Consider the following 21,354-nt stretch of genomic DNA (forward strand, 5'->3'; position numbering starts at 1 on the left):
TTTCAAGGAAACTTCCCAGGAAATTATTGAGATTATTCCTTTATTATAAGGAAATTACAGACTTGTAAAACAAAGTGTTATATATATAACCTTTTTTAAATGAGTATTTAAATGACTGTATTTCAATATGTAGCAGGTTAAATGTTCTAATTCAAAGTTGAATCCGGTTCCTGGTTGGCAAAGTTCTCTGATGCTAATAAATCTCTTATTGATCATTTTTAATCAGTGCTGATCGTCACTTTCACCAGTTAAAACATCTCAAACATTACCAGCAGCAGGATTAGATCAGCTGTTGCTAATCACCGTTAATTCATATGTTCAATATCTGGTTAATATTTTATCCATTAAAGATTTGTCAGACAATAAAGTTGCTCATCATATCAATAGTTTAAGCTTATTAACTTGGGATTTCCACAAGTTGTATCAAGTAGCTTTTTTTTTTTTTAAAAAAAGGTGTGCAAACTAGGCTACAACTGTTCTCCTAACGTGTCACACACAACCCATATATTTTGCAGCTCATCTCATTTTCAGCTAATTAATTAGTTAGATTATCACAAAAAGTTGTTCCTTCTTTCTCATCCAACAAAAATCTTTCAGACAACTTCAATTACTTGCAAATGTTGGAAGCTGAATTTAATTATGTACAACGAGGGATTCATTAAGGTATCTGACATCTAAAAAAAAACCAACTTTAAACCAAATTCAGCCCAGTTTGAACCCATTTATCAAGATCATCTTTGACATTAAAGTCACCAAATCGATGCTTATTTGGAAATGTCCGTATGCACTTTTTGAATCCAGAGTTGTGTTTTGTCAGGTTAGCTGACCCTGAAGCATATTTAGCACCAGTGAGTTGACTGAACACTAAATCTATGTTGGACTCAGCTGATCGTAAATCAGTGGCTCTCTAACTGAAACGCAATTAAATAGAATTATATAAACCTCATATTAACTTCCTGGAGCCGTCGGGTTGTACTCCAGGGAATACTGCAAGTCACAGGCATGAAAATAAAATACAATAAGAAAGAAGAAAAGTGAGTTAATCTCTTCATAAATAACAATCAGCTGCTCAAACCGAGAGGAGAATGATAGGAGGAGGATGATCCTGGCACCGGGGCATTGTGGGTGTTGTAGTTCGGGTCACATGGCCAGAGCGCGGGCCTTGGCGGCTGCCGCCTGCGCTCTCTGCACGGCGCCCTGACTGTTCTCCCTCCTTATCAGCTGGTTGGTCTCAAACAGGCCCTCATGGCTGCTGCCGCCACCACCGCCGCCACCACCGCCGGGGCCTCCGTCCGCAAACGACAGCACTCCTGGACCAGACAGTATATCGTCAAAGCAGATAGGAGCTAGCTTTAAATAAATAAAGCATTTAACATACTGAATCTCTATCATAAGCACCACTTTCCACCAAGAATGAGTGGTAGTTGCTGGAACAGTGAAGTCACAAATGTAAACCTGTTGTATCCTCCATATTTGGGGGAGTACAAGGTTGAATTTCCCAGCTGCATATGTTCATTGTCAATGTTGTTTCCAATACAGGAAATATGAAGAAATCAAAAGGAGGAAGTCATGGTGGATGGTTGAGGTTACAAAGCAGAGGATTTTAACTCCAGACACACACAGAGGTTTGCAGCCTGCATCCTTAAAAGTGTTTGTACGCTTAGGCCGCTAAAATACTTGATTAAGTGAGAGAAATATCACGCTATTGGTTAAAGATCCCCTCCAGACATGGTTTAAGACATATAAAAAATTATTCTGATTTCAAAAAAAGTTGTCTAATAATCATGTAACTGATATAGTTTGACAAAAAACTCCAGCATCTATAAATATACCTGGCTCACTGTAAAGTCTGTTCTCACTGTACGTGCACTGAACCATGATTGGCTCCAAACTATTTGTAATGTCATGAATCATGCATGTACGAACACGTCTTAAACTCAGATTTAAGGGGAGAACAGAGAAAACTTCCTCCTTTTCCTCCTTCAGCAAATAAATGTGAAAACAAACTCTACATCAATCTGCACAGAGAAGCTCAAACATCCAAGTGACGTAGTAGTAGAAAAAAAAAAACATGTTTAAACATCGGAAAGGTTAACACATCCTGTTTTTTTGCTTCGAGTCACTGTCGACTTTTTTCCAATTATCTTATGGAGCTTTGATTTGCCTAAACGTAACTATTAAAATGTTAATCAGGCTTATTTGCCAAAACATTGGGAAACCTGGTGGCACTGTGTTTCCTACTAATTGTATCTGTTAATGCGAGTTCATTATACATGCACATAATTTTGTCGAGTCGAAATGTTGCAAGTAGAAGAAAGTAGAAGAAAATCAGATTTGAAGTTGCAGCAGAAGACAAACATGAATGTAACACTAATCAAAATTGTGATAATTGACATATTTCACAGACACACATCATATCTCTAGAACTTATTGAGATTCTTGGAACAAGAAGCATGTTTTGCATAAAGAATAACATGTGGATATCAAGTGTGTAGTAACATTTTATTTTCAACAGTGACCCAACGGAAGAAATCTTGCAGTTGTGCAGGAGTGAATAACTTATATATCGGTGGCGGAAGAGCAAAACCTCTTATATGAAAAATGCACTTTCTTGAGAAAACTAAAAAAAAACCTGTTGTTGCCTTGCAGAATGCTATTTGTTAAGGACACCCAATACATAATACACTGTTTTTGGACTAAATTACTATATTATGTGTTAACAATACTGTAATAACCATACAAACATACCATAAGCAATACCACATAATATAGTAATACAGCCCAAAAACAGTGTATTATGTATTGGGTGTCCTTAACAAATAGCATTCTGCAAGAAATGCTTTTAAACAAGTTTTCTCAAAAAAGCGCATTTTTCAGATTGGCCGAAGAGCAAAACCTCCTATCTGCAAAATGCGCTTTTTTGAGAAAACTAAAAAAAACCTGTTGTTTTCTTGCAGAATGCTTTATGTTATATGCCTGAAAATGTGCATTTTTCAGATAGGAGGTTTTGCTCCTTCGGCCATCGATATTCTGTATAATCCTGGACAGCCAATAAACTTTCATTAAATTTGCATTGACAGTAAGACTTTTGTTGCAGGCAGATTCCAGTTAGACTTAAATATGTAGAAGAAGAAGTAGCAGGGTCTAGGTTAGCAGGAAAGGAAAAGTAGAGAATGAGAGAAAGGAAAAATTATGAACCTTAACAAACAGCATTCTGCTTTTAATGCTTTTAAACAAGTTTTCTCAAAAAAGCGCATTTTTCAGATTGGAGGTTTTGCTCTTCAGCCATCGCTATAGATGATTATGATGCACAAAGACTGAGTTTGCTGTGCACATACAAACCATTTAAATGAGCCAGTTACTTGGAGAAAGGATAAACTTTTTAGTTTAAAGCTTATTTGGAACTTTTCCACATAAATAAACTTATAATGTTGTAACTTTTCTGTTCTTCTGGTATCTTTTCTGTATTACTGGAAAATGCAAGTCTAGTAAATTATTGGTGTGTTTGGCATGAAGGCGGATATAAAAACTAACTACACAAACTTCAAAGAGCTTTTGGTTTAATCAGCAATTTCTTCTTGGTGCTTGTTGTTTTTTCATCATAAAAGACAAAGTGCTGTGGAAATTTTCTGGCATTCTTTTGGATTTCTCTCCTTCAACCGTCACCGCTGTTTGGGCCAAAATGCAGCCAAAACCATAAAAATATTTCAAGAGGGTGACGGATGTTCCCTTATATATATACACACACACACACACACACACACACATATATATATATAAGCTGAGGCTTTAACTCGGTCTCGTTTATGCTTCTCTTATCTTGAGTTCTTGTTTCCATCATATAATGGCTCAACTGTTACCTGAACCTGTGTTAATGGTTAACTGAAAACTGCATAAAAAACACATTTAGGAATGAAGCCCTTCCTTTAAAAAAAAAAAAAAAAAAACAACCTCTTGGCTCTCATTTCAGCTTGTTATAACTCAGAGAGGAAGTGAAGGAATCTTTATGTTTCATCTCTATTTTTATAAGCACAAAAATTAGCCAGTTGTCACGGTGACACATTGTTCCTCCCTCGCCACCCAGCAGCCTTCAAATAAAAATGTGTTGATTACCTCCAGAGACTCCCGAGCCCAGACACACGGGGGGGGGGGGGGGGGGCTTCAGACCAGACAATTAACACGTATCGCTGTTTAATATAATTTAAAAGTATTTAAAACGTTTGGTATCAGAACAAAGAGCACAGACAGATGAACCCGGTGCTGTAACAGTGTGAGACTGGTAGATTCCTCTTTAAGACACGTGAGTTCACACAATTATAAAAAGCATGAAATCATAATAAAGTACAGCAAGTAACAAAGGTTCACAAGCTGAAACACTGATAAGGAATACAAGGTTTTTTGTTGTTCAGAGCCTTTTAAAATTTAAAAGTTTTGATCTTCCCACTGCATCAATGAAATATCTTTGTTTGAGTGGTGAAGTCTTACCGTAACCATCCACACATCCGCCTTTAAACTCGCCCTCAAACCTCATCCCGTCGAAGCGAGTGAAGACGCCGGAGCCTTGAAATTTCCCCTGAACGAATTCACCTTCATACCTGACAAAACATTCACATACAAACACGTTTCACCAGCGGAAAAAAGACCAACGTTTCCAAACACGGCGAGCACTCTGACAGCAGATTTATAAAATATCTTTAAAGACATGTAAAAATACTCTTTGAATAACAATTTTTGTCTGTTTTGTAATTCACAAATGCTTTTTTTGTTTCAAACTGCTTCTACTTCACCTTTGAAGGTTTCAAGTTTCAACATCAACCATTATTGTCTTCCTGGCTGTGATCATGTGACCAAATCATGCTGAAGCGGTACATACACATCTCAAAGCTCCTCAAAGCATATTTTGTTAGAAGTGTTTTGTCAGATTCAAGTACAAATAAGTGAAATTTTTGAGTAGGCAGGAGATTAAAGAACGAAGAGCAGAGCAGAGAGGAGAAAGAAAGTATCAGGAATGCTTATAGAGTAACAGTCACTGCTGTTGTTGTCGTAATATTTGCCTTGAATGTTTGGAGTTTTAAGTATGAAAGTGTTAAATGGCATCAAGTTTTTGTGACAAGTCAAAATTGCACAAAGTTTTCCTTAAACTTATATCATTTGAAACGTAGAATGGCAGCAGAAAAAATGAAACACAGCTCAACTTGGACAGTTTTCAGCTCTGTTTTTAAGAATGTAAAATGCATTTAATTCAGTTTATTTTCTTTTTCACAATTTTTATTCCTCCTGTTCATACTGGATATTAAAAGATCCTCTTTGCAACTGACTGAGGCCAAAATCCACACATTTTATGCAAGTTAATGTGAAGCTTATATGAGGCTTCATCAGTCTGAGTTAGTCACATCAAGTGGATATCTGACACATTTACAGTCTTTTTAGCATCAACTTCCCTCTTTGTGTTTCCCTGTTGAGCTGCGGTGGAAGTATAGTAACAAAAAGAGAAACTCTGGCACTAAAAAGACTAACGTTGAAAGACGCTGAAGCTTCAGATTAGCTTCAGATAAACTTTTAAATACATTTTTGCACAGAAGGAGAATTGTGGATTTTGTCTCCCATCACTTACATTGTAATTACATTATAAACATTATGAACAGGAGGAACGATTACGGCAAGAAAAACCTGCCACAAACCTAAAAGCTGCACAAGTTGAAAAACAAGAAGAAGATGCAGAGCAGGAGAGAGGAGAGGGGGGTGGATGCTTTGACTGGAAACCACAGTATAACTAACTGAAGATATGATACATTAATAATAATAATAATAATAATAATAATATAGGCTTAATGTGATGCAGTGCAACAAACTCATCCATAATACTGTACCTCATGAATTTTTGTAAGCATGCGAGACAGATAACATCCTCCCAACAGTAAGTAAAAGTACCTTTTCACAAAGCAGAAATTAAACCTGTTCTGTCTTGTATTTGCTGCATTATTAAGAGCTTTCAGTTCCACAAAGGTTAACAGAGCTGAGATAAAACGGTGTGAATCAAAGTGCCTGAACACACACACACATACAGCGTGAACACTATGCGCACTATCATTTCAATGTCAAACATTTGCAGGAAAAGAAGGAAGCACCATTTTTGCTCCATAAGAATTATTGTTAACGGCAAATAATAATCAATAAGTGAAAGCAGAAGTGATTTAAAAACCGTTTAATTAGAGTCATACTTGAAGTAAGAAACACCAAAGCAAACGGTGACATTCACCTGCTTTTCATTTTGATTTCTAGATAAAAAGGGGAATTATGACTTAGTGGCCTGAACACTGACAGTTCACCAGCGTATAATGAATATTACTTTCTTAAATAACACTGAAAGTCTGGGGGTTTTTCACTGGAATCCATGGTAACCGTAACAAGCTAAAAAACTTTTCAGAGCCTCTTTTCAAGTCCGTAGCCAATGAGCTAAAGTATTTAATACTCAAAAGACAGATTTTCATTGGGGCATTCATCAAACACCTTGGAAAAAAAACATCAATGGAGGACCTTGAAGAGCCCACACTTTTGGTTCCTAAACATCTTTAACTGCACTTGAACATTTCACCTCCGATGAGACAAAGACGAGCGAATGAAAAACTCTTAAGTAATGAAATCTGAATGCCTGACATGCCTGAAATATCTTTTATGGTCCCAGACCTGAAGCCTTTAATTAAATTTGCTAATAAAAAAAAAAATAAAATAAAAGAAACAAATGCTGCTTTCTGCTCTGGAATGATCCTCACAGCAAAAAAACCTTCAATCTGATATTCAAAATTTTAAAAGCGAGAGCACTCAAACAACTCGGAGGTTGTAAATCTACATGTGGTTTTGTTGAACGAACTGATCTGAACTTTCTTTCCTTCTCTGTTTATCTTATCAGCTTTCTGAACATCTTTTTTTTTTTTAAAGAGAGAGAGAGATTTTATTGTAAAGAGGTCAGCAGATGAAGTACAGACCTGGAGCCGTCGGTGAAGACCAGAACCCCGCAGCCGTTGAAGAGGCCGTTCTCAAACTGACCGGTGTAACACGTCCCGTCGCTGAAGGTCAGCTGACCCAGGCCGTGACGCAGACCTGCATCCGCAAACACACAGAGCTGAGATACAGTCTGACCGCTTGTGACAACTTAAGTTTAGTTCATTTAAACCTACATTAACAGATTTTTTTTGGCCACTTGGGGGCAGCAGAAACAAGATGTGAACACAACACCTGACATATCATCATCTTTTAAGTTGAACAGTTACTTATTTCCACATCGAGCAGCTACGAAGCAACATTATCCTTCATTTGGAGTCGTGTTTCAGTCCACCTGGTGAATGTAAGTCCAATATTCACTCTCTTTTAGCTCTGTTTTTACTCTCTACCAACTCATGAGGGAAATATCTGGCTCTTTAGCTGCTAAATGCTCCACTATGTTCACCAGCTAGTCTACAGCTAACTGTGTCTGTTTGCTGTTTAGCCCTTTTTCTCTGAAAACAGCTGTCTGCTGCGACTGAAACAGCGTTATGAGAGCCCTGAGAGTGAACCAGAACAGTAAAGTTGCAGCCGGACAGATAAACAATGAGCTGAACCTCCGTAAAGTCGAGAGGAGCTGCAGAGTCGCTGATAATTCTCTGTAGGTTCATCAGTACGAGCGACGACCAACACATTACACACTGACAACTCATACGTGACTATAGTTGCTTTAAATAAAAATAATTAAATACTTCTTTTTAAGGAGTATTTTATTCCACTTGTGAGATGTGGGAACCCAAAGAGGCTCATTAAATCATCTCAACAGCTCCGGAGAGATGAAAAAAGTTCAAACGAAGGTAAACAGAAACCAGATAACGAAGTTTGAAGTTCAAAAACTAAAATAACCGGACACCAAAAGCATGAATGCATGAAATAAATCATACTGGATGCTTTCTTTACTATTGCTATTGTTTCTTTTAACTCTCAAATGTCAGTATTAGCATTCTTAGGTTAATCCGTTCTGTTATTACTATGTGTTTTTTGTGTATTTTCATGTGTTGCGGTTCTGTTATCGTGACGACTCCTCGGGTCGTTTGTCTGCTTGTATAGAGTTGTATAGAAATTCACATCACATCGGTCTCTGTAGTTATTTTTGTTTCTCAAAAAGGACCAATCAGCTCCCGTGTGTTGAAGGTAAGCTAAATAAAGCCTTTAAAATAAGCTATTATGAAGTGAAAATAACTGAATATGAAACCTTGATAATAATTGAGGTTATTTGGCCTTCTAAGATATTATGGTTTGTTGAGTGAATGACAGAAAATATCCTGTTTCTTTGTTACATTTACATTTCCTTTTCCCCAAGGATGGGATTGGAAAAACAAAAGTAAAGTCTATAAGAGTTGATTTGACATGTTTGTGTCCCACACTTGAGTCAGAACAGCCGATAAACTGGAAAACAAAACAATCTTGTTGCATCGGTTAGAATTTCTGTTTGTATTGTTGTAATTATACAGAATATACAACAGCTGAGAGAGGTTTTATAGTCGTATTTGAACCAGACTGAATTGAAATCCACACATATTTCTAAAGCACAGTTGATTCTTTCCTTGAAAACAAACAAACTTTGGAGGCCAAGTTTCTTATGACTCCTATCATCAACAGTATCTCATGTGTTCTTTATCTAGACATTATTTTTCAGAGTTGATGAGTCTTTTCACATCACACTTTGCCATGAATCACTACAAGCTGATACTGTAGTGCAAGATCAGATATTTTACCCCCCAAAAACTTTGTTTCTGTACATTTCACGCTGTGCATTCACGTTCATCAACATTTCTGCACATTACCAAATACGTCGATTAACAACATTTTCTCATTATGTTGCGAAAACGTCATTCAGCCAGCATTACATTTCTTACAAAACGTATATGAAGGTAATTTCAAGGAGACAAGGAAGTGATCCATGATGTCTGAATTGGGATGTTCTTAGTGCTGGTAGGTGTCTGCTCAACATCTCCATGTATCCACTACACACATCCATCTCAGCATCCAAGAACTGTTCTCTCTTATATGGGATAAATGGACGTTTCCATTTGCCAATGACGGATTAACTGAAACATGCATCCAGTTTAAAACCAATCCTGATTCACAAAGGATTTCTCAACATTTGGGAATTGGCTCCAATAATCTTTAGAAATCCGAAGTCGATCAATTCAAAAGACAGTCTAATCTAAATGGCTTTTTTTTCCAGTCCAACTTATTAATAGAACCTGTTGAGGCAAAAAGAAGGTATGTATTGAGCAAATTTGCTTAATGAACAGGTCTCTTGGCCTTTCATGATCATTGCGGTTCCTGATGGCTCTTTCTTCCCTCAGCTTCACTCAGGCTCCGTGATGGCGCACAAATTTAGATCTGACTTCAAGCTATTTTACAAGACAGCAGCAAGCCTCAAAAGATACTTTGTTGTCATTAAATGAATACAAAAATGCTAGTAAACCCATCCAATAATGTTCAGACAACCTGTTGGTTAAATCTCACCACATTAAAGATTTTAAGAACCTTATTAAAAGGTGTGCAAGTGATTTTAGGCAGTTGAAGAAGACAGGTGTTTTTCTTTTAACTCAAATTTTGTAATTAGCTGTTTAACTGCAGATCCATAATTGGTGCTAACTGAGAAAAGGTGAATCACTCTTTTTTAATTTTTCACCTCTTAACATGTTCTCAGTGAGGTGAGACTCAATTTCCCCTCCCCTCCCTCCCTTAATTCTGTGACTAATTTCCAGGATCAGGAGGATGGCAGTGGAAGGAGCATTTCTCCTTGCCAACATCTATTAGCAGACCCAGCAGGAATTAGGAGAATAACTGGATGTGAGGCACAGTTGGACACGAGCTGAGGAGATCCTGGGTTCCTCGTAGCAGCTGTAAGCGAGGAATAGGATTTACTGTGAGCTCGCCAAGTGGCATGGAACTGGTAGAGAGGAGAGGGGAAGATCTGGAGGAGGAGGGGGGAAACCCTAACAGCGGATTGGGATTTACAGGAGGAGGGGGCGGGCTGCTTGGCAGGGGGGTGAGGCAAGGGGTAAGGCTAGTGAGTGTTCTCCCTTGCTCCCAGCTAATGGCAAAGTAAATTAGGCGGTCCATCTGTCAGGGCTGCTTAAAGTGCTGCTCTCTGCCTAATCTCGGCAGGGTTTTCACGGGAGATTTGGAGAAGAGATTTGGCCGAAACTAAATCTGGAGCTCTGCATTCCATTTTCAAAGTCTTTCCCCTCTTCTGAAACATCAAGCCGGACTCCATTAAGTACATATATACATATATATATATATGGGTGAAGAAGAGGGCCAGCAGGGGCTTAAATCCAACTCTTCAACCAGTGGAGAGCCCTGACAAGCGAGTGAGAGCTGGAGGCAAAAATTTCACGGACTGCCCACTCAAATATAACAATCTGTGGAGTGTCAAAGAGGTCGCAGTCTGGCCACGAACGCCAAGAGCGGTCCCTTCAATCAAGCACTAGAGGAGCGCTGTCATAGTATGAATGGTATTATTGAATATAATCAAAATCAAGTGGCACCAGTGTAAGAGTTTTACAGACCGCTATGAAGCTAACAGTTTACTTTTTACTGAAGGGACAGATTAGCAGCGGACTACTCCAGCAAGGGACAGTAATTTCCTCTTCGTCTCTTTGGATTTGATCCCTCCAGACAGACTCTAATCTGTCGTTCAGCTTCTTAGTAACGCCTCTCTCCAATCTCTCTGTTGGGTCACAGTCTCCAGCTAATTATGGTTTAGCTGAATTTGTCCAGCTTTTATGTCAATCAATAGCGGTAATGCATAGATGTTAAATGACCACACGGGCAAAGTACAGTAGTAAATGGCTTCTGGCTGTGCCTCGGCTGTTGTGTGGATGTACCCAGCCTACTTCCTGTAACCTGATAGCCCCCGGGCCTGTCTTCAACCGGCGCTCTCTGCTGAATTATTCATGTGACACCGTAGACCTCTGTCTGACATACATGTTTGTGTGCAAACAGTGACTTTGCATGCATGGACGCAGAGACACGATGCACGACACGCATCAATCTGTGTTCATGACAACACTTCCCGATGCACACTGTACTTATTACAGAGCAACGTCAGCAGCGTTCATTCAACTTGTAGTGTTGAAATCCACATGTGAATGCGCAATTATGCATATTTTGGAAATGCCAGAGAATAACTGTGTCGTAGGAAAAGAAATGGAAAGTGTTACAATATATATTCCCTGAAGCACTTCAGCTCTGTTTACACAAGGAACTTTACAAAGTGGAGAAAGATACTTAAATAAAATGTTATAAACAGCAGGTGTAAAATACAAGGAAATAAGTGAAACCGTAACAGAAGTTATTGCCAGAAAGGGGCTGCAACTAACAATTATTTTCAATTAATCGATTAGTTGTTTGGTCAATAAAATGTCAGAAAATGGTTAAAAATTTCAATCATTGTTCCCCAAAAGCCAAAGATGCAACTTAAAATGTTTTGTTTTGTTCCAAACAACAGTCCATAACCCAGATAATGTGTTTACTATCATAGAGGATTAAAGAAACCTGAAAATATTCACGTTTAAGAAGCTGGAACCAGCTAATTTTGGCTTAAAAATAACTCAAAACAATAAATCAACTACCAAAATAGTTGGCAATTAATTTTCTGTCAATCAACTAATCGATTTACAACTAATTGTTGCGACTCCATTCCAAGATATAGTCAAACAAATACTCTAAATGTTAAAACATGCATATTTCAAGGAAAGTGGGCCAAATGAACATTGTTGAAGATGCAAAACAAACAAAAACCAAAACTTTTTTTACGAGGTTTCGACTGTATCTCACAGCTTTTCTTCAAGAGCTGGTCAAGAGCTCTGGAATAATATACAGTAAGTGAACCTTGTGTTTATAATTTTATCACAGATACATGTTTCTAAGGTCAAGAATGAACTTCCATATTCATGCTTTTGAATGTTTCTAACATGTATTTTGAAGAAAATAATGAACGAGTTCCTGTCTTCTGAACAGACTGCACAGAGCTGCATCGGTTTTATTTGTGGATTAATTTCTCCAGACATCACTTAGAGACGTCTGTGCTAAAACTAGACACTGCTGTGTACTAAAACCTGCACATATCAGTGCATCACACCCAAACCAGTTTAACAGTTTTTTGCTAACTGTGCAGCGACCATATGTTTCCCCCCCGCAGCCTTGCACCCGCTTCATTGCGAAGCTTTTGTTCTTTGTTTAACCTTGCCCTAAAGGTTGTCTAAGTGTTTTTGTCAAACTGAAAATACTGGTTTAGGTGGTGTGATATCCTATCTCAGCAGGTTCACTGGCACCAGATGGTCTGTGTGTGCATATGTGTGTGTGTGTAGATATGCTTGTAGTTACAGAATTCAGTTTCACACCTTTTTCTGTTTTTTTTTTCTTGCGTATTAGATTCAATCTGTTTGTGTGAGCGTGCAGGTTCATTTAAAAGCCAACTAGTTTTACTGTGGTGACTAACTTACAGTACACTCTCCTCCAAGCTGCTACAAGTAACTTTTTTAGAACCATTTTTAAAATAAAAATGGTATATATCCATAAATCAAGTGTAAATCCAGTCCCTCTCACTCTCTGCTGGTGCTGTTTTCTAAATAAGAACAAACACCACTTGGGGGCATCTGTAAGGATAAATGGTCAATATGTGATGGGACAAAATGTATTATATTTTTGTCAGTAAATGCAAAGTTGACCTGCATGCATCTGCAGAACGACACACTGTAGTTCCTGATTAGTAAAGCACTATCTACTGCTGCCCAAAATTGATTTAGCTGCTTTACCCATAGCACTATTAATGATAATAAGAGATTTATGGATTAAATTCATCTACAATCCACTGAGAATTAGACAAAACTTGGCAACAAAACAGCTGCAAACTACAAGAATATGCACACCAACAAAAAGGTGAGCAAATGTAACATTACCAGGTGCTGCAAATGTGGACGTGTCGCCTATTTTTCATGTTGATAACTTAAGGAATGAGTAAGATCCTGGATTTTCTGAATGACTGAACTTTCTTTTTGGAAAATGAACTGTTCCTTCAATTCTATAAAGACTGGACTCACATATAGCCCTCAGAGAATCGCGGTGGAGGTCCCTGGGAGCTTTGTTGTCAGGGGCAATAGCTCTTGGTAGGATTTCCCAAGGAAAAATGGTCCCAGATGAGGAGTTATACTAATACAGTGCTCTTTAGGTTGGTATCTTTGGGAACGAGTGACCTAGCCTGTCTCCTCTGTGAACCAGGCCTCATAGGGAGCTCACAATAGTGGTGCCTGGTGGCTGAGATTGTACCTATGGGGTCTGGTAAGGCTAAACCTGAAGAAATAATATAGGGTGCCATGTGGACACATCACCCACAAGAGTAGGTGTAACTGGGAAAGGAACCCTTTGAGGGATCTGGCCGACAAGCTACTTACTTACTTGTTGGATAGTCAAACACTGTTTGAAACCCAGTTCTCCCAAACCTTTCTGACATCAGAATTGGGGGAGCTGCCTCTGGAAATTTTTGTAATTTTCCAAATCCTATCATGTGACAAGCAGGCTCCCTTCATGCAGCAATGCATTTGCCAGGAGTTCGAAGGCAAGAAAGTGAGCAGGGCTTGAGCTTCTCTCCTAAAAGATCTTATCAACACATGTTTTAAGACATATAAAATTGTATTTGATATGGTTTTTCCCTTTAAATGACATCAACTCCTTCTCCCTCATTGCCAAATCTTGAATCAATCATTTCAATGGTTTAACTGCTGGATGCAAGACGTGTACTTCCTTGTAAAGTCCATTCTCAGTGAATGTGCACTTGAAGCTTCAAGCATCCACATCACACTTACATAAGTTGCATACTGGACCACAATTGGCTCCAAACTAGTTGTGAGGTCACAAATCGCGCCTATAGGTAGGTAGGCCTTCAACTCAGATTTAAGGTGAGCACAAAGAAACTTTCCACTTTCAGCAGATGAATGTGAAAACAAACTGCACATACATCATTCTGCACAGTGAAGCATGTTTTTTCTTGTGTAAGCTCTCTTTTTTTCAGCCTCCACACAACTACTTCCATCACTTGTCATGTGTACAGCCCGTTGCCACATCATTCATGCCTTCGGAGAGACAGAAAGTGTTCACTGTTATCGCCAGTTGAACGATTATTGTGTCTTGCCTCTCTTTATGACAAGCCTAACCAGACCTTAACCACAGCGTCGTCACACCATAAACAAGGTCAAAACTTAGTATATGGCTGAACCGTGTATGGTCAATGTGTGAAATTGTGGCCAATTTGTTAAGGATACTCAGTTGTAGTGTTTATAATGTGAATTCCTGGATATTAAATGTTCATCTGTAGTGGTTCCAGTAATATTTGTTGTTAAAGTGTACTGAAGTAGCATCACATGACATGGTTATGCTACGTTTGAGTGAAAAAAAAAAGGTTATAAATGCAGTTGCAAGAACAATACTTTCCACTCATATCTTGGGATGTTTGAACTTGTCTAATTATAACTATTTTAATTATCTATCTGTTTACTCCCCCTGCTCTTTCATCTGTTTCACTCTGCATTGAGTGTTTTATCAGAGTGATGGTTATTTGGGTTGCTTTAACTGTGTGCTCTCCCTCTATGCACTTTTTTCTGCCTCTTTCCTGGTTGATGATCATGGAGGCTGTGATGGAAATTGTAAATGAAAGTTTTGACAACATTTTGGTTGCAAATTCAGGAGGCTTATCTCCACCTGGTTACCGCAGTTACAGTCAAATCAAGCGCACCTGCAGAGCAGCCACCCCACACTAAACTGATATAACAGCCTACATGTGTCTCATGTTTTACATCAGAGAAATAAAAAGCTTACATCCTGGTATTTAGTTCAGTTATAAAATCCAAACGCACTGCGGAGCGTCTCTTCCGCCGGCTGCTGACAACGCTACCAGCTGGAGAGTCGATCACACTGGACGGTAGAGGAGGAAACGCAGAGACGTTGGTATGCGTCTGTTTAAACAAGACTTCACTGATTGTCTTTAACACCAGAGCTGAGAGCGTCAGAGCAGGAAACACTGCTGCCCTCCGCTTCCATCATCTAACGCCCATTCATTTTTAAAGAGCAACAGCAGGTTGACCGCCAACTTTATCACTCACTCACTCATAGACAACCATGGTTATAGGGCTGGTCCATGGCTGGTCCATCCAAACATCATTATATTTAAACAGTGATTCATAAAGGTTTTGTAAAGATGCATATTATGCTCCTGAAAACGCTCCTATGGGTCGTTCTGGAGTGCAGGTACAATCGACCCACGTGGTCGTTTAATGATGAGGGTGTGTTGTTGGACTGGATTGACTGGCAGTTGAAGGTAGGTGGTAGATTACCGTTAAAACAGAAGACTGGAGGGTTTGCTCCAATTATTGGGGCATCACACTGCTCAGCCCTCTGGGGAAAGCTTGTATCAGCATGCTGGAAAGGGGCTCTGACGGATTGTCAAACTACAGATATGTAAATAGTTTTTTAAGACTGCAGTACATGTATTAACTAGACAATGACCCACCTTCTCAGTTTCTCTTTTAGATACTTAAGATACTTTTAAATACAAATTCCTTTGACATACCGGTTATACAGCTGACTCTCATTTTTTATGTTCTAACGACATAAGAGACTTTTCTTAGTGACTCTGATAAATCACTGTTGTCGGCCTCGTGACTGCCCAGGAGGATTAAGAAGAACCAGATACTGGAGAAGATTCACCTGCCATTTGGAGTCAGTCCTCCCAAGAACAACGTCAGGATCAGGCCTTTATGCAAGCGCCCCAAAACATCATATATTCATGTTCAAGTGACAAAGCCCTCTAGCAGCCGCATTAATAATGACGGGAGCAAAAGGAGGAAACCAGGTGATGTTATTGTAGAGTGACAAAGTCTGCGTAGGGAGGAAGTCGGGGTGGTTGGAAAGGTCAACAAAACATCAGACTTTAAACACTTTAAATGAATGATTGCTGTTCATTTCCCGTTTCCAACCACAAGTGTACAATGTTTTTTTTTTTTAAACCAAGATCTTCCCCAAAACTCAACCATCGTGGTTGTTAACGTAACCATGACAATGAAGATCCCCTAACCATTTTAATCCAAACCATGACGTTTCCCTAAACCAATCCAAGTAATCCAAGTGGTTTTTGAGCCCAAACCTTGACCACAACATTATATTTAAACAGTGATTTGGTTTAAGCACAGACAAATTACATAATCCTGTTGATAACTCCCCATAAGAGCGTCAGTTCAGAAAACACTTGGAATAATGACACAGTGACATTTGCCTAAACTGATTCCATTTACATTTCTGGAAATGTTCTGGAAGATTTACCCTCCTTTTGTCCAAAAATGTTACCCTGACAGTGCTTACACCTGCCGAAAAACTAGGTGATATCCATACCTTGCAGTATTTGTCTCCTTGCTCTCCTCCTAATAGAAATAATCCAGTACTGACTTCCTTTCCACTTTCCATACAGCGAGCCGAGCACATACTCAACGTTACGTCGGATCCAGAAACAGCACTAAGCTCTATACATGTCCCTATCGGTGTTTGTACATGCAAATAAAGTCTGAGCACTCCACATATGTTACTGTGATTATGCTTACTTCAGCTAAGAGCATTATTAAATGAATCAAATACAAGTGTGGTATTTACATGCAGGCTCTGCCTTACATGCATTATTGCCTTAATCACATAGCAACACTTCTGCTGTGCATGCAAATGTGGCCGGTGATGGATGGAGTATGAATGGGTGATTGAGAAGATCAATCTTGCCTTCTTTCCATTCGCCGTGGTACTCCTCGCCGTTGGAGTAGGTGAAGGAACCTCGTGTCAGGGTCATGGGTCCTGCTGGCACACACAGCGACAATCACAAACCACCATCATGATCTGGAGCTATTCACCTGTAGCTCTGACATTGTGACACACACACATAGAGAGCTGAGAGTTCATCTAATAATGTGTCCACCTTTCAACCCGCCGAGGGTTAATTGCTAGTTTTTGAACGCTGCAGTGTGTTTGCAGCACCGACCACAGAACCTACACAGCCCCAACAACCCCACTTTGGTTCAACAAACTATAATGAAAACTTTCCACTGCACAACCTCAGAGGGAAGTAAAGATACACTGTAGAAGTATGTGGACACCTGAACATTACACCCACATGTGACCAGCTGCAGGGATTTGCTCCCATTCAGACACAAGAGCATTAGCATTATTCCCCATTGTCTTGTAATCTGTTTAAGCTTTAAAATGTTAAACAACATTGAAAAATCAACATGAGAATATCCCAAAGCTCAATGTGATGCCTTCAAATTGTTCGTTTCATTTGAGCAAAAGCCCAAAACCTGAAAAGATTTTATTTACTGTGATTTTAAACACAGACCTCAAGCAAGTGGAAACAGGGAATATTTGGCATTTTGATAAATGACCTGCACAATTAATCAATTAACAAATTGCTGACATTTAATTTTCAGCAGTTGAAGTTCATTGCAAAGGTGTCAGATGGGTTTAAAGCAGAGCTGCAACAATTAGTCAATTAATTGATAAGTTGACGGACAGAAAATGAATCGCCAACTATTTTGGTAATCGATTAATCGTTCTGAGTGTATTTTAAAGAAGAATATCCCAAATTCTCTGATTCCAGCTTCTCAAATGTGAATATTTTCTAGTTTCTTTAGTCGTCTATGATGGTAAACTGAATATCTATGTGTTGTTGACTGTTTGCCGAGACAAAAGAAGACATTTGAGGATGTCACCTTGGGTTTTGGGAAATGCTGATCCACATTTTTCATCATTTTATAGATCAGACAGATTAATCGATTATGAAAATAATTGTAAATTGCAGCCAAGTTGCAGCCAGTTGAAGTAACAACCTTCTCTCTCTGCTTCATACAGTCAAACCAGTCGGTTTACTTGATGCAGAACCTGCACAGGTGGCAGATAAACATTTCTGTCACTTCTATATAATTTAGAAAACAGCTATGCTAGTTGACCGCTAGCACACTAGCATGTCAGAAGTTTAAGGGGACATATTATGCTTTTTGTGATTTTCTGTTATTTTTACACTATCTGTGACAAACATGGTCAAAGTTCCAAAACTTGAGGGGAACATATGTTGAAATGCAAGTCAAAAGGGCTTCAACCTGCTCTCAACACTTTTTCCTACCTTGCCGACAAGCTAACGTCGGCTCGTCGCACACGCCCATTGACGGCCTTTGTTGCTAAGGTTGTTGCTAAGGTCTTTCCATGAGTTGTTTGAGTTGTTTGCTCTCATGTTTCGGATCAGATTCCAGCTCTAACATGTATGCATGTATTTGAGAAGTTGACATTTTAAGTTAAGAACTAGAAAAAGAAGTGAAACCCTACTACTGTTGTTTGTTGACGTAGCCTACAGAGCTGGCGGAAGTCTCCGGAGGAGCTGATTCCAAGAGCTTGACCAGTCAGAACATAAAGGACCAGTATAAGATAAATATTTTTTTGAACTGTAAATCATGCAAAGATATTCCAGTAGAGCCCCAGACTTAAAATACAGACCTGTAAATGTGCATGATATGTCCCCTTTAACTCATTTACACCTCTTATTTGTGTTGAGAGACCTCCTCTGTCTCTTGTCTGTGTTTATCATAGCTGTATGCCACTTTCAGTATTCAGTTTTACTCAAACACACCTACAATTGTTAAAGGACAGGTTCACAATTTTTCAAGTCTGTCTTAAAACAATATTCGGGTGCCTATAATCATTCCTCTCATTCATACTGACCATCACTTACATTGAAAGCACATTTGAAGGATCTTTTAGGAATGATTACAGCGATAAAAACCTCTTTCACTGTTCACATGGACACCTGTTTTAAGACAGACTTAAAAAAAAACGGTGAACCTACCCTTTAAACAGCTGTGTTTATTGTGGTTCTGTGAAGGCTCTCCCCTCTTTCCTGTTGTTTCAAAAAAAAAAAAATGAGGCTACAGACAAACTGCCGCCGACAGGAGCATGAAAGAAACATTTTAGGCTTCGCAATAAGAGAGAAAAACATCTAAAGCCCGTTTATTAGGCTGAATAATTGCACAAATGCCATCAGGCACGCTGTCAGATTAGACGGGAGGAGGAGTGTGTATCCCTCCATCTAATGTTGCCACAGTAACGGCGCCCTAATCCCTTTCATCCTGCCGGCATGACGCTGCCAGCCTCCGAAACACACACACACACACACACGCACATACACACACACACATAGACACACACACACACAGGGAGCAGGAATAAAATAAACGGTTTACCTGTTTTATTAAAGAGCAATTCAGTCCTTTTTTTTCTCTACATCACTGACAACAACACGGCAGTTGGAGGATTTCTGTTCCTCTCTGTTGCCTCAGCGTCTCTCCAAGGTGCCGCGCTCCGATTGTCCGCTTTTCCTCCACCTCTTTTCAAAGCGACCCTCTATTGGTTGCTCTTTCCTGCTGTCCAGCCCTCCATGGGAGACATCTTTGTCGAGGGCAACGGGTTCAACGACTTAATTAGCCGGAGTGCTCCTCCGTTAAAACGTTTGCCCTTGCCTTTTTATGTGCTGCCCACCGTCTCTGTAGGATTATAAAGCGGCAGCGAGGTTCTCTTTTAATGATACCGTGTCATTTCATGTTTCAATTTGGTGATTAGGCCTGCGTTTTGGCGAGTTTTATGGAACTTGATTTATTGTTCTCCCTGTGCGCTAAAACAGCTGCACTGAGGTGGTGAGGGTCTGTTAAATGAGGTGATATGGATTCAAAGCCAGTAAGGGTTTAATTCAATAAAAAGCTGAGGAGGAGGAGGAGGAGGGTGGATGGGTGGGTGGTAGAATCAAGGTGACCCAACTTAAACAAAACTCTGCCGCCCTGATTTAGTTTCTCAGGGGGGAGAAACCAGGACTAGGATTAACTATCTGATTATCAATTAGACATAGCCAATGTTGAACTTCATTAGTGCAAGTTAAGCTGATTAATCATAATGTATCTATAACTGCTAAAAAGCAGCTTATACAACAATAAAGTCTCATAAAAGGATATATGTAAATCGTGAAATTAAGATTTTGTCAACACACCAAACCAGTAAATTAATTCATATTTTATTTCAAGTGTTATAAAGGCTCCCACTCTACATGCACTTTTTAAATGTAGGGCCACACAACTAACAATTATTTTCATTATCAAGTAATCTTTTGTCCAAAACCCAAAGATGTTCAATTTACTCAAATGTATGGAAGCCAGAAGCAGCCAATTTTCCACATCTGACAACCTGGAGGCACCAAATGTTTGTCAATTTTTTGCTTGAAAGTTGATTTAAACCAATTAATTAATTTTCTGTTGATTGACTAATGATTAGCAATTAATTGGCTAATCATCGCAGCTCTACTTAGACTTGCCTACAGGTACTGTAAAAGCAAACATGATACCGTATCCATGTGTGTCAAATTATAAACTTTGCAAATTAAACATACAATGTTCTTGTGTCAATGATACACCTTTATTAAAAAAATAAACTACTGAAGTAACACTCCATATTTATAAAATACAAGATATCAGATATTGTCACTTCCTTTCCTGGAAAAAATTTACATGGTATACAATAGTGGTGAGCCCAAATACAAATACATTATTCAGCAAAGCACAAATAATGTTTTTTTTTTACGAATATTTGTTTCATATTTCGAAAAATATTTGTTAGTTAGAAGTCTGTCTGCAATGAGGCAATAAGTAAAGTTTTAGCTCAGTAATCAGTGCAGTCGTCTATGATCTGGGAGACTCCAGTTCAAGACCTGGTGTGGGGACCTACTTCATGAGGTAGTTTATTTATGAACACTTATTGTAACACTTTAATTTTCTAAAATTAAAAGCGTAGTAAAAACAAAAACAGGATTTTTAAGCCTCTTTCCACTTTTATTCAAATACAAATACAAATAATTTTGCTGCCTCAACAAATACAAATACTGGGATCTCTGCACATCCCTGGTATACGAGCAAAATAGAGACTAGAGAGATATACTTACTTGTGTTGAGTCCATGTAAGTAGTTTTGGATTTTTGGAGAAATCTCCATGAAAGAAAGGCTCCATTTAAACTTGCAGAAAATATGTTGTGATTGAAATGTTGCCTGGAAAAATACAAATATATCAATAAGAGTTTCTTTCTTGAGGTTGGTTTAACCAGGTAAAAAGTCTCATTGACATTAAAATCTTTTTTTAGAGAGACCTGGTCAAGAAGGCACCATATTACAATAAAAACAATACCTCTTGACCAGTACTATGGAAGATCCTCTACAGGGATGAAGGTCATGG

The 21,354-nt window shown here is 38.8% G+C and overlaps 1 protein-coding gene across 2 annotated transcripts; it reads right to left on the minus strand.

Annotated features, from left to right (window-relative positions):
- Positions 1-23: 23 nt before the first annotated feature.
- On the minus strand, positions 24-19,465 carry LOC137180187 (MORN repeat-containing protein 4-like). 2 transcript variants are annotated; one of them, XM_067585474.1, is made up of 5 exons: positions 19,326-19,465; positions 16,822-16,896; positions 6,987-7,101; positions 4,486-4,595; positions 24-1,310 (listed from the first exon to the last, which is right to left on the minus strand). In XM_067585474.1, exons 2-5 carry the CDS (start codon positions 16,886-16,888, stop codon positions 1,141-1,143), a joined length of 462 nt encoding a protein of 153 aa, XP_067441575.1. In that variant the 5' UTR covers positions 16,889-16,896; positions 19,326-19,465; the 3' UTR covers positions 24-1,140. The 2 variants fall into 2 exon arrangements, with proteins under 2 accessions (XP_067441575.1, XP_067441574.1); XM_067585473.1 differs by having other exon boundaries at positions 16,822-16,893; positions 19,326-19,464.
- Positions 19,466-21,354: the final 1,889 nt, after the last annotated feature.

This window comes from Thunnus thynnus, chromosome 3 (assembly GCF_963924715.1).
Source record: "Thunnus thynnus chromosome 3, fThuThy2.1, whole genome shotgun sequence".
Classification (NCBI taxonomy): Eukaryota; Metazoa; Chordata; class Actinopteri; order Scombriformes; family Scombridae; genus Thunnus; species Thunnus thynnus.